The sequence below is a fragment of the Bubalus kerabau genome, chromosome 6 (genome assembly GCF_029407905.1).
Source record: "Bubalus kerabau isolate K-KA32 ecotype Philippines breed swamp buffalo chromosome 6, PCC_UOA_SB_1v2, whole genome shotgun sequence".
Lineage (NCBI taxonomy): Eukaryota > Metazoa > Chordata > Mammalia > Artiodactyla > Bovidae > Bubalus > Bubalus kerabau.
Genome location: NC_073629.1, coordinates 95,927,579 through 95,942,746, shown reverse-complemented (window position 1 = coordinate 95,942,746; position 15,168 = coordinate 95,927,579). Strand labels below are relative to the sequence as shown.

Sequence of the window (15,168 nt, the reverse complement as noted above, 5' to 3'; positions counted from 1 at the left end):
CTCAAACTGAAACATATAGAAAAAAAAAAAAAGATAGGGAAAAACAGAACAGAGCATTAAAGATGTGTAGAACACCAAACTGCACTATTTAATATATGCAACACAGAAGGAGAAGAGGGGAAAGAAAAGAGCAGGAAAACATAATAACCAAGAATTTTCAAAACCAACTAAAGAGAGCTGGTGGTTGCACAACACTGTGAATACACCATATACCACTCAACTATATACTTTATGTTACATGAATTTAGTCTCAAAAAGAAAAAGAAATTTTCAAAGTCACAGATCTAAGAACATCAAGCTGGATTACAAACGCTACACACACAAACACATATACACACACACAAACACACACATACACACACACACACATGCATACGCACACACACACACACACACACACACACACCCTTGGATAGATCATAGTCAAACTGATGAAAAACAAAAAGAAAATCTTGACAGCCGCAGGAGAGGAAAAAGACATTACATACAAAGGAACAACTATAAAAAATAGCAATGGACTTTTCTCCAGAGACCAAGCAAACTAGAAGATAACAGCATGGCATCTTTAAAAAGGCAGAGGGTAAGGAAAAAAATAAAAACTTTCAGTCCAGAATTCCATACCCACTGAAAGAATCTTTCAAAGCTGGAGACAAAACAAAGACTTTCTCAGACTAAAAAAGACTTATGAGAATGTATTGCCAGCAAACCCACACTACAATAAAGGAAGTAGTTCAGGCAGAAGTATGATACCAGATAAAAACTTAAACCTACCGAAAGAAATAAAACAAATACAATTAAAATTTTATTATTTTTCTTTATATTTTATTGCTCTAAAAGATAATTATCTGAAGAAAAACAGTAGCAACATATTATGTGTTATAGCATATGCAAAACTAAAATATATGAGAAAGTGAAAGTTGCTCGTCATGTCCGACTCTTGTGACCCCTATGGACTATACAGTCCATGGAATTCTCCAGGCCAAACTACTGGAGTGGGTAGCCTTTCCCTCCTCCAGGGGATCTTCCCAATCCAGGGATCAAACCCAGGTCTTCCGCATTGCAGGCAGACTTAACCAGCTGAGCCACAAGGGAAGCCCAAAACTATATGAGAACAGTAGAAAAAAACAGGTGAGAAGAATTGGAAATACAGTGGTATAGGATCATCACACTACATATGAAGCAATATCTTATTATTTAAATGTAGATTTTGGTGGCTTAAAGATTGTATTTTAAAACTTAGAACAACTACTAAAAAACAATTTCAGAAGAGAGATTACAATAAATCAACAGAAGAGAAAAAATTAGTGGGCAAAAGTTCAGTGAAAAACAAGGTATTTGTATTGTCTCAATGTATCTCCTCACAAGATAATGACTAATTACAAAGGTGAAGAAACCTAGGAGACATCATCTTAACCAAGTGCCAAAATTAACACCATCAATAATAAGACACATTAACATCATGCACCTCCTGTTGCACTGAGAAAGGCACAAAATTACATCTGTGGTATTCTTGCCAAGAATGTATAAACTCAGTCTATCATGAGAAACATCATACAGCTGTAAACTTAGCAATATATTGCATGATATCTGAAATGTCATGGTCTCCAAAAGTGTCATGGTCATGAAAAAAAGATCACACACACACAAAAAAATTAAATTAAAAAAAAATAATAAATAAATTTAAAAAAAAAAAAGAAAAAAAGATCACAGACTAGAAAGGGCTAGAAAGACAAGAAATCTAAATGCATTGTGGAATTTAGATCTAATACTGAACCAAAAAAAGTACATTAAGAGAGTACCTAGTGATATTCAAATAAAGGCTGTTGTTCAGTTAACAGTATTTTATCAACAGTATAACAGTACCAAAATACAGTACTATACTAATTGTATTGTGTTTATGTAAGATGTTAACATTAGAAGTCTGATGAAGGGTATAAAGAACACTGCACTATTCTGCAACTCTTCTGTAAGTCCCTAGCATTTTCAGATGTTCTCATGCCCTACACACGTTGTTATACATGCTCCAGAGTTATGGAAACTCATTCATAATGAAATTGTTTAGTTTCTAAGTCATGTCCCACTCTTTTGCAACTCCATGGACTGTGACCTCCAGGCTCCTCTGACCATGTGATTTCACAGGCAAGAATACTGGAATGGGTTGCCATTTCCTTCTGCAGGGGATCTTCCCAATTCAGGGATAGAACCTGTGACTAACTAACACACAGAATAGTCAGTCTTACAGTACCTTAATATCTGAGGAACTATGAAACTATGTTTATCACTGTTTACTATGGAGAGAGTTTAAGCTTGGCTATGATTTTTTTTAAAACATACAAGTCGTCTGTGTTTGAGAGAAATCTACCCACAAGAGAAAGAAGCATTAATGAGGACCCCAAAAAATACAATTTAAAAATTACTAAAATATCAAGTTAAAACCTAAACCAAACAACAAAAGCCAAAAATAGATTATTAAAAGAGAATGAAATTGTTGCGAGTAGATCTTAAGCATTCTCACCTCGAAAAAAAAATGTTTAATAAGAAAAATAAGTAAGAGGGAATGAAGAAAATGAGAACCACAGGATACATAGGAAAGAACTATAAATGTTTTTATGTGAACATTTTAAGCACGATTTTACTTAAAGACAGAAATACAACTAAACTTTTTAAGAAACTATACTGCCATTAAGTACCAATTTATTTAAAAATTGTCAGTATAAATACAAAGTTCTAAAGATAGGAATTTAAAATATCATATTACTTTTTCTTTCCAAGCACACACTGATTTATGTCAGCTAATCCTTGAAACCAGCAGAAAGAACAGCAAGTCATCACATTTACAGGTGTAACCACTAAACCACTTATTTTGCTGCAATGATATTTTGTTTAAACCACTTCCAGTAATAGAAATAAATTAAATATAATATCAAGGCAATCAGTTGAAAATATACCCATTTTTCAAATGAAGTTAACTTGTAAGTTAGCAAGCTTTGTAAAATATCAAGATCAAACTACATCTAACTGAACTGAACAACTTTAAGAACAAAACCATGTACATTTTTATTTTCTTATAAATGTTTAAGTCATAGCCTTTGGCTTAATTTCACAGCAGTAAGGGGACTCCTTACTACATGCTCTATTTGAAGAGTATCAGTTCAGTTCAGTTCAGTTGCTCAGTAGTGTCTGACTCTTTGTGACCCCATGAATCGCAGCACGCCAGGCCTCCCTGTCCATCACCAACTCCCGGAGTTCATTCAAACTCACGTCCATCGAGTCGGTGATGCCATCCAGCCATCTCATCCTCTGTCATCCCCTTCTCCTCCTGCCCCCAATCCCTCCCAGCATTAGAGTTTTTTCCAATGAGTCAACTCTTCGCATGAGGTGGCCAAAGTACTGGAGTTTCAGCTTTAGCATCAGTCCTTCCAAAGAAATCCCAGAGCTGATCTCCTTCAGAATGGACTGGTTGGATGTCCTTGCAGTCCAAGGGACTCTCAAGAGTCTTCTCCAACCCCACAGTTCAAAAGCATCAATTCTTCAGCACTCAGCTTTCTTCTACACCTGTGCTCTAAATCACAGGTTAGATAAGTAATACTAGAAATCAATAAATATTAAGCCACATTTCCAAATTGCACTTAACAATGGGCATATCATTTCCTGCTGGGTGATTAACATATTGCACTCTCACCAAGTCTTAAACCCTCTGAACTTTTATCTATCATGGGTTTTATAAAACAGGAGATGTCTGGCTTATGTAATAGAGTAGTTCTAGAACTAGATTACATTCAAAGGAAAAGTAACATATGAAGCAAAAGCCAATAAAGAAATAAGCAGAAAGCTAAGTTGCAGTCTGGGGTAAAACGTGGACCTCAAACAGTTTTGATTTAATAACGTGAACCATTAACTGTAAGTTTTGTAAACTGAGAATTTCATGTTTGTAAAAACTCAAGTTTTCCTTTGAAAGGCAGAAAACAATTCTTTCATACCCACTTAATTATACATTAATTAGAAGTGATCTTTTATCACACTTAGTTTTCTCCTGAGAGGCAGAACTGTGAAAAACTTCAAATAGGTTTCATTAGAGCTTCCTTTACAGTAGAATGGTACAACCAAAAATAAATAGGAGAGAAAAAATTATTTTTGAGATGCCAAGAAAAAAACTTGCAAAGAAAAGGATTTATTTGTGAATAATATTTCTCAAAAAGCCACAATAGGTAGAAACCATCTAAATTTTATTCATGAGATAATGAAATCAGTCCAATCTATACCTTATGTAACTGGGCCTCCCTCTTTCCTCAAATCTTGTTTGCCAGATAAGGAAGACTGACAGCAATAAGAATCACATGTCTGAATAGCAAAGACTTTTCCAATATCCAAATAATGGAAATGGAAAATAGACTTAAAAATAAGTATGCTAACAATCAGATCAGATCAGTCGCTCAGTTGTGTCCAACTCTTTGCAACCCCATGAATCACAGCACGCCAGGCCTCCCTGTCCACCACCAATAATATCAGTCAAATATTTTAGTAAGCAACTACCATGTGCTAAAACAAAATTAATAAGAAACATAATTCCTTTCCTCCAGAATATTAAAACCTATTTGAAATCAGAGCATAAACATATTTAAATTATCATTATGTAACTATAGCAAAAGCTCTTTCATTTGACAACATGAAATAAGCTGTGACAGAAAGAAAAGTGTAGTTCAGAAAAGATTAACACACTACAGAAAATCTAGTAACCTTAAAACTACAATATTAAAGCTATTAAAACTTTAAAGGGGAAACCCAAGTTCAAAACCACAGTTTTACCCGTTATTAGCTGAGTGAGCATGAACAATTTACTTAAAGCACTGGGCCTCAGTTTCTCATCTATAAAATAAAGATAATATCTACCTACCCACCTTAAAGATAATATCTACCTGCTGGGAAGATTAAATGAAATAATGTACGTAAATCACTTGACATGATACCTAGCACAAAGCCGACCCTCAATAAAAGAAGAGAAGGTAAAGGTGGGTGGATGATGGTCAAATCACAAAGTGAGAAACTGAAAACTTCTGTAGAATTTTAAAGGGCTTATAGTCCCATAAAACAAGGGAAACAAAGAAGGCTACAGCAAAGGAGGAGAAACTGATATGACGAGGTACTTCTTCACAGTAAAATCTCTTCTGTCACAGCAAAGATCTGTGCAAATATAAGCCAGTGTCTAATGGCCATTGATGAAGCCCAGCACTCAATGCTTGGCTGCTTTCTGACGATGACAGAGACTCATTATGTCACTGGTTAGACTAGTTCATTCATAAAACTGCAGGTGTTCATAACACTGTATAAAGTAGCAAAGCAATGCACATTCGAGGAACTCTACAGCCACATCTTGAGTAATGTAGAAGAAGAAATTGTTCTATCGCATTTCAGGATAATTATTAAAACACATTTCTTCAAAAGTGAAAATTGGTGGAATGGAAATGTCTCAAAGCACCTCAATGAATCTCAAAATGAGACAGATTATGTGCATAATTTTCCTTGGGTTTGACTCTTTAGATTTACTGTCTTTACTATAAACTTCTATTAATACAAAATTATTTTTGAAGACTAGAAATTCAGTAATGATCCAAAATTGGACCCGCTGATTTGTTTCACTTTTGCCGTAAGTTGGGACATGTAGTTAAAGATAAATACAAGCACTCTGAATAGAGCCTTTCTTCAACAAAGCAGCTACGTCAGTACAGGCAGCAAATTAGAGCAGAAACTGAGTACAAAGTTCAAAAATTATTTCCAAAGAGCATGGAGTACTTAAAATGAAGTATGGCTAGGTTAATGTTTACTTGTACTTTATTTCACTTAGCATTAGTTTATTAAGTATACATCAAATAGCTTCCCCTGGATCTCCTAGAGCTCAGTGGAAATATTAATTTACTGAAGGAGTTTCATATGTACAGACCTTCCATGAAACAACTAGCACAGCATCTTGTCCATTATCTATGTCAAAAAGCTGTTAAAAGGACTAATCAAAATAATACACACAAGTGTTTCAAACTTATAAAGTTCCACTAAAATATTTACTTGTACTATAATTCATAATTGACTGTTTTATAGAATATTATTAGAAATTAAGACATAAATATTCTTCATAAGTATTTAATGTTTCAGAGATCTTGAGTATAAACTAGTCCAAATTCCTTAATTTTATATGACATTCAGAGAGAAGTAACTTGGCCTAGGCCATACTGAATAAAATTGTAACAAGAAGTTTGAAAGTCAGGGCCCTTGATTCAAGATGAATGCAATGGGTTTACCATGATAGTTAGCTGCCTCATATTTTTATTACTCAAAATAAGCACAAGCTGCACTGACTACTATTCTCCATTGGCCCAAAATCTTCTATACTGAAAACAGAATATGAGCAGTGGGTCAATACTGGAGCCCAGATTTATAATTTATAATATATAGTGATCATGCAGCATGCTTCCATGTAAGAAGGCAATCCTTTGGTAAAAGATTCTAATTCATTGCTAATAATTCTTCTTTAGGTATTCAGCTTTCTAGAGGTACATTGAAAATACTTGTCTGCAAAGAAGGAATCACTGCAATGACATTAATCTCAACTAAAAATGCAAGACAATGTGAAAAATCTAAGTCTGAGGTAGACAGAAATACGGGGAGTAATACTACAGGATTCACATCAAGTAGATCAGTATCTCAAGATGCTTACCAATATTATTAAAGTTGATGTTATTTTGTTTTCAGAATTTAGCATATATAAGCCAACTTGCAGTTGTCCCCCAAATAAGCAGTCAATTGTAGGCCACTTAAAACATTGGGTTTGGCTGGTGCACTGGGACGACCCAGAGGGATGGAATGGGGAGGGAGGAGGGAGGGGGGTTCGGGATGGGGAACACATGTATACCTGTGGCGGATTCATTTTGATATTTGGCAAAACTAATACAGTTATGTAAAGTTTAAAAATAAAATAAAATTAAAAAAAAAAAAAAATTGGGTTTGGAAGCACTGTTCTGTGGATAGCTACATAATGAAAATAATGTACAGGATCAGAGAAAGTGACTAATAATTAAAGTTGCTAGGACTGGGCTTTCAAATAAAGTTCCTTTTTATTTGTATGTCTAAATCTATAAAATGGCAACAATATTTGCAATCATTACTTTTTCAGGAAGTTATACCCATTTCTGAGTATAATATGCATGTATAAAAGATCACCTGTCTTATCAATTTCTCAGTACACTTCAGACACCATATAGTGTTAACATGTTTTTAAGCTTCCATTGTATTGAGCATAAATCTGGGTAAACTGTAAGCATTCAGTACCAACAGAATGAGTTTTCTGTTACTGGACTTTTTAAATTTCATTACAATTCCAGACCATGATGCCTAACTTACATTCCTTTCCACATCTCTAGTAAAATATGCACAAAAACACTGGAGATGTCTTACCGATACATTTAGCAAATCTGAAATACAAACATGTCCTAAGTTAAAAACTTAAACTATGCAAACTCTTCCACAAGGCCCATAAAATACAAAGCAGTGATAATCATAATTTAAAAACACAAAATATAATGCACAGACAAAATATATAAACCACCACATAAAAAGTTTCATCATCCTAAAGAAAGTTTGAACTAGTAATGGATTATTCAAAATACTTGCTTTGCTTTTTAAAAACCACAATGTAAAGTGAGTTCTACATAAAAACAAAGTAAATGAGAACTTGAGTAAAATAGTTACACAGCATAGCAATCGTTTACTGTGAATACAAGTGGATTATGTGCAAAGAAAAGCCAGCAAAGACAAATATTTAAAAAACAAAAACAAGCCAGTTTAAAACTGTGAAAGATAGCCCAACAAAGGATGTTTGGGCCCAACAAAGAATGAGACTGCATTTCTGCAGAAAGATAGCATCAGTGTTTTTAGCCCAAATGCTATTTTAATATTTTGCCAAATTTTAACTCACAGATGGAGAATACCTGTACCATTCAATTATTTAACTACCTGGGAAAATTCTCCTCTTGCAATATTCTAGATTATTGGGTTGAGAAAAAAATCCAGACTCAGTAAGAATTTAACCTTCAAAACTAATGAAACAGACCAATATGAAGCAGACAAGGAAAGAACTTATAGCCATTTCCCCAAAATGGTAATTCTTACTTCAAAGACCTGTAGTCCATTAGTCCCAATATACAACCTCCCTTTACTCCAGTACCATGCATGAGTGGCTTGGTGAGATTTTTAACCTTAACCAGTAATTTGCATCAGCCTCTCCAAGAGATACTCTAAAAATATACATACTAAATAAAGCAATGTTCTTGCTATTGCAAAAGAAGTTTCAAGACAAGAAACCTGGTGGTATTATTTCAAATAAGCTACTGTCCTTTCCCCCTTCCACCACATAGAAACCAGGAATATGTCACCTCTATCATGCTTTGTTAAGAGAATCACAGTGGTGAAAGCACAGTTTTGAAGTCAGGCCATAAGAATATTTATAAACTTTGACAAGTGCTAAAACATGAAAAAATAAGATAATGAAACAGGCAATCCTAAAAATGTATGTAAGTCAGTAAAAATTTAAATTAGCGCAACCAATCTGGAAGGTAGTATAACTATAATTATCCAAAAGCCTAAAAATATGTATATAATTTGACCCAGAAATTCAAATTATTAATTGAATTTATTCACTGTCTTCCAGGAAAACAGTAGGTTAAATACACAAGGATGAATGTGCAAGGATGAATGTACAAGAATATCCTATAACATATTTAATTCCAAAATATCACAGAAATTCTATCTAACAGCATAAGACTGATTGGTCAAATTACTCGGCTAAAACTACACCATAAAGCACCAGCCAAACATTAAACATTAGAGAGAATGATGAATGGTCACATTTACTCAAACAGAAAGACATTCATGATAGCCCATTCAGTGAAAAACTCAGACTACAAAACGGTAGAAGTAGAAAACTCTAATTTGCATTAAAAAAAAAATTTAAATCATAAAATTAAAATAAAACATTCTGGAATAACATACACAAAAAAGTTAAACAATAACTATCTCTAAATGATGGAATTAAAGTGATTATTAATTTATCCTTTATAAATTAATAGTGGTAAATCTACACAAAACACATAGATAATCAAGTTGATTATATAAATCTATGTATGGACTTGAACATAGCTACGTATCTAATCTCAGCTCTATTATTACCTTCAGTTTTGACTTTTGAAAATTAACATTTCTTCAAAATTCTAATTTAGACTTCTTTAGGATTTCAAAGGCATTGAGAGATATGTGTCATCCCAACACAACCAACACTGTTCCTATACTACTGTACAATTTATTTTTAGTTTGCTTTGCAATTGTAAATAAAATACAATTTTGTCAATGTGCAGTGCTATGCTGGGCCTTGCCTTCTGAGTTACTGCCCAACCCCTCTCCAAAAAAAAAAAAACAACAAAAAAAACTAAACCATTTCTATAATAAACTGCCTGAAGTTCATAAGGAAAGCCACAGCACAATGCCACTTCTTTAATAGCTTTAGAAAAGAGTAATCATCAGTGAGGCCCCCTACCTCCACCCCAAGCGGAGAAACATCAAGTAGACTTATTCAGACATTCAGACATTCAACAAGTCTGACTTCCCTCTCCTTCCAAACATCTCTACCACAATATTACAGGGGAAAATGAAGCTTAATATACAGTAAGAGAAGTTTAAAGATAATTGAAATTACCTAAGATTTCATAATAATTTAATACTGAACTAAATATGAACTTCATATTAAATATATGACATTCAGATTGTCCTCAGATTACAATTATAGATGGACCATGTATGATATACTAAACCACCTGTAAGTAATGCTAAAGACATTCCAGAATTGATAAAATTTCTTTGTCAAGATAAACAGTTAGTTGCTCAGTTGTATTCAACTCTTTGCAACTCTATGGGCTACAGCGCACCAGGCTCCTCTGTCCAAGGAATTCTCCAGGCAAGAATATTAGAGTGGGTTGCCATTTCCTACTCCAGGGGATCTTCCTGACCCAGGAATCAAACCCCCGTTTCCTGCATTGCAGGCAGATTCTTTACCATCCTAGCCACCAGAGAAGCCCAGATAAAGAAAAAAGCACTTGAAATAAGTCAGACAGTGAAAGACAAATACTGCATGATTTCACTGATATGTGTAATCTACAAAGAAAACCAAATCATAAAAACAGAATAAAGTGACAGTTGCTAGGTGTGGGTGGAGAATGGGTAAAGGTGGTCAAAAGGTTACAAACTTCCAGTTTTGACATGAATAAGTTCTGGGGGTCCACTGTACAGCATGGTAACTATAGTTAACAATACTGTATTATATAGTTGAAAGCTGCTAAAAGAGCAATGTGTTAACTAACCTTACTATAGTAACCAGTTTGCAATATATATGTACATCAAATCATCACACTGTACACTTTACACCTACACAACGTTGTTTCTCAAGTATATCTCAATAAAGCTGGAAAAAAGAAAAAAGCACTTACCACTAAGTCCCAATTATTTTGTTCAAGCAGTGTAATAGCTTCATCAATGTTTTCAATGCCAGTACATGCCTGAAAACAAAGTAAGAATTTTAGATAGAATTTTGGGAATGGAGGTTAATTAGCATTGAAAGAAACAAACAGCATAATGCGCAATTTAAGTTTGAACAGGTATGTGAACAAAGCCAAGACACTAAATGTCTAACACTTCTAAGCATTTTACACAGATGGTCTGAAAATTGTTCATTACAATATAATTTAACATTACACTGAAGTAAAAGACAATAAAGTAATAAAGTATGTTTAAATGCTGATTGGAGCCCAGGATGATCACTACATCTCTATAGGCCCAGGACAACTTCTATTAAACAGCTTCTGATGAACAATCATGTGTTAAAAAAATGAACTTTGATCCATACTTCGCACTTTATTCAAAAATTAACTCAAAATAATAACAGACAAAATATTAGCAGCCACTGCCACTGCAGTACCACAATGCTGAAAGGAAAGCAGCAGCAGCAGCAGCCCTCACTGCCAGAGCAGGAGGAGCCTGGAGAGGGCTGCAAGTCCCATCAGACTACCTCGCCTTCGAGGCCCTCCTGTCATGGCAATGAAAACCCTGGTGACTCCAAGTCAGCTCTTCATGATGATTCCACCATTGCTCAGTCTCCCATCTCCTCCCTGGGGCAGGGAAAAGGGTTAATCCTCAGATCTGGCTCATGTGGTCACAGCTGGTAGGGGGCCAATGATGAACTGCCTTTTCCTGGACCAGGCCACAGGGATCCCTCCAGGCAAGCTTTTACAAAAAGCGGAGAAATCCTCAAAGTCTCACGAGCTGGTCTCTTACTTAGAATACCTGCCTATCCAAGGATGGACCCCAGGTTATGAAAGACATGATTCAACTGCCCTGTCTGCTGACGCTTTGCCAAAAAAGTCCACTGTTCATATGGGGACTGAACTCTTTGTCTTCTACCACCCAGGCATCAATGGACCTCCTCTGTGAGACTGTGCCTTCCTACAGCCCTCTGTAACCTACCAGCCATATATTTCCCTGTGGTCCTGTGATGGCTAGTGTGGGGCTGTTCCAACAACCAATCAGTGACACTGACTCCCATGGCCACCTCCCCCATTTGGGGTCCAAAGTTGTGTTTCATCACTGGTGTGCAGTGTACATACTTCTGATCGAGCCTCCAGAGACTCATTTTCAGGACCCCATCTTTGCTCTGTTCAACTGCCTCCTGGATCCTCTTCCCCCTAGCCAATGACTGCTGAACAGGAAACTTCTTTGGTGCTGTTTCTTATTCATCTGTCCACCCAGCCTCCAGGGTTGCCCTTAATTCCTGAGAGGCGTAGAGCAGTTCTCTTCTTCTAGCTGCTTGTTTTTTAAGTTCTTTGTATGTCACAACCCCTACACCCAATAGTATCAGCTGCTCTGTGAAACCGACCAGGTGGTCCAATCCCAGGTCAAGTTTGAATGACTGGTAGTCATACTCCCTGAAAGGCTATACCTCCTGTTTTTAAGTTTTATAGCTTCTGCACCAATAGCATGATCCCTACTACTAAGGTCTCTGGTCAGTATACTTTGTGAAACTGTGCATCCCTTCATAGCCTTTCTCAGTGTTCACATAATCTTTGTCACTTTCAACAGTATAGTACTCTTTTCTCCCCGATTGAGTGAGGCCACTGTACTGTCTAGACTTTCCCCACCTCCCAACATGGAAAAATTATGAAATTTTACACAAGACTGCCTTTCTGGTCCTCCCCATTCTTCCAGTGCCAATTTCTTTGGGTCCAACATAGGCCCAAGAGATGTCCTCTAAGTATCAGATGGGCCTACCCTGCGTCCTCTTTGACTTCCTGGTGGCTCAGACAGTAAAGCGCCTGCCTACAATGCAGGAGACACTTTACCATCTGAGCCACCAGGGAAGTCGAAGAGGACACAGGGTAGGCCCATTTGATACCCAGGTTAGAATCCCTGGGTTGGGAAGATCTCCTGGAGAAGGAAATGGCAACCTACTCCAGTATTCTTGCCTGGAAAATCCCATGGACGGAAAAACCTGGTAGGCTACAGTCTATGGGGTTGCGAAGAGTCGGACACGACTAAGCGACTTCACTTTGAATTACTCTCTTTCTTTTATTTTTTTTTTAATTTTATTTTATTTTTAAACTTTATATAATTGTATTAGTTTTGCCAAACATCAAAATGAATCCGCCACAGGTATACATGTGTTCCCCATTCTGAACCCTCCTCCCTCCTCCCTCCCCATACCATCCCTCTGGGTCTTTCTTTTATGTCCTCTTCAGCCCATTTTACTTAAGATTACATATCTGTGAGGTCACCAACCCTTTTGCTTGAATTCTGTGAATCTCCCCCTGGCCCATCTTTGGGTAGAATCTAGACAGTACTGTTGGCACCCCACTCCAGCATTCTTGCCTGGGAAAATCCCCATGGGCGGAGGAGCCTGGAAGGCTGCGACCCATGGGGTCGCTGAGGGTCGGATACGACTGGGCAACTTCACTTTCACACATTGGAGAAGGAAATGGCAACCCACTCCAATGTTCTTGCCTGGAGAATCCCAGGGACAGGGGAGCCTGGTGGGCTGCCATCTATGGGGTCACACAGAGTCGGACACACGGAAGTGACTTAGCAGCAGACAGTACTGTTGCCCACTCCCAACCTTCTTTCCCTGCATCCGTGGCATTCGCTGATGTCCATGAAAATGGCAGTGAACAGATTTAGTTTTGAACTGGCCCTAAGGAAAGAGGTCGGAGTTGTATGGGCAAAAGGGAAGAATAAGAGCCATTGGAGAACTGAGAATGAATTATTTTAACTTTTTTTTATATTAGTAACAAATACAGTGGAAAATAAACAAATACATACATATCTAAATAAATAAATAAATAACAGACATAAAGTAAAACCCCAAACTACAAAGCCTCTAAATTTGTGCTGTTGGATATGGTAGCTACTACACACATATGGCTGGTGAGCCCTTGAAATGTAGTTCAACTGAGTTAAGATGTGTTAAATACATACCAGTGAAGGACTTAATATAAAGATTAAAATGGAAAGTATCTCATTTATAATTTTTCTAAATGAACAAATGTTGAAATAATCATTTAAAGTATATTGGCTTAAAGGCTTCCCTGGTGGCTCTGTGGTTAAAAAGTCCACCTGCCAATACAGGAGACAGGGTTAGATCTCTGGTTGGAGAATATTCCACGTGCTGCAGAGTAGCTAAGCCCACACAACACAACTATTGAATCTGTGCTCTAGAGCCTAGGAACTGCAACTACTTAAGCCCATGCACCCTAGAGCCCGTGCCCCACAACAGAAGCCACTGCAATGAGATGCTCATGCACCTCAATGAGAGAGTAGCTTCTGCTCCCCATAACTAGAGAAAAGCCCACGGAACAAAAAAGACCCAGCACAGCCTAAATAAATAAATGAAATTATAAAAAATTATAAAAAATAATTGGCTTGAATAAAACACATTTAAATTTATTTTACCTGTTCCTTTTATTTTTTCTATTTCTTAATGTGGACACTAAAGAAATTTATTACATATATGATTCATTCTATTTCTAATGCTATTCTAGAAGAAAACATAGAAGGAAATCTTTGTGACATTTAGATACAAATGCAAAAGTACAATAAAAAAAACTGATAAAATGGACTTAATTATTAAGAACTACCACTCATGAAGACCAAAACTGACATTTCTCCAAAGAAGAAACAGAGACGGCCAAGAGGCACATGAGAAGATGTCAAATATCACGAATTATCAGAGAAATGCAAATCAAAGTGACAATGAGATATCACGTCACACCAGCCAGATAGGCTATCATCAAAAAATTCACAAACAATAAAGGCTGGAGAGGGTATGGAGAGAAGGGAACCCTCCTATACTGTTTGTGGGAATGTAAACTGGTACAGCCACTATGGAGAACAGTATGGAGGTTGCTTAAAAACTAAAAACAGAGCTATCATATGACCCTGCAATCCATTCCTGGGCATATATCCAGAGAAAAATATGATCCGAAAATATATATACACGCCAATGTTCATTGCAGCACTGATTACAATAGCCAAGACATAGAAGGAACCTAAATGTCCACTAATAGGGGAATGGATAAAAAAGATGTGGTACATATATATAATTCTTACTCAGCCATTGAAAAGAATGAAACAATGTCATTTGCAGCAACACGGATGGACCTAGGGATTGTCATACTGAATGAAATAAGTTAGACAGAGGACAAATATCATATGACATCCTTTATATGTGGAACCTAAAAAGAAATGATACAAATAAACTTACAAAACAGAAAGAGACTCACAGACTTAATAAGAATAAACTTACAGTTGTCGGGGGAAGGATGAGGGAAGGGATAGTTACAGAGTGTGGGATCAATAGATACACACTGTTATATTTAAAATGAATAACCAACAAAAACCTACTGTATAACGCAGGGAACTTTGCTCAAAGTTATGTGGCAGCCTGGATGGGAGGGGAGTTTGGAAGAGAACGGATACATGGATATGTATGGTTGACCCCTTCACTGTTCACCTAAAACAATCACAATATTGTTAATCAGCTATACGCCAATAAAAAGTTTAAAAGAAAAAAAAGATACTGAAAAA

General features: G+C 36.4%; 1 protein-coding gene across 1 annotated transcript in view; it reads right to left on the bottom strand.

The window, feature by feature from the left end:
* FAF1 (Fas associated factor 1) overlaps positions 1-15,168 on the bottom strand; it is a 505,390-nt gene that overhangs the window by 438,441 nt on the left and 51,781 nt on the right. Inside the window, exon 2 of the mRNA XM_055585945.1 lies at positions 10,527-10,595. Coding sequence (XP_055441920.1) covers positions 10,527-10,595 — 69 coding nt within the window. The remainder of the gene's footprint in view (positions 1-10,526; positions 10,596-15,168) is intronic.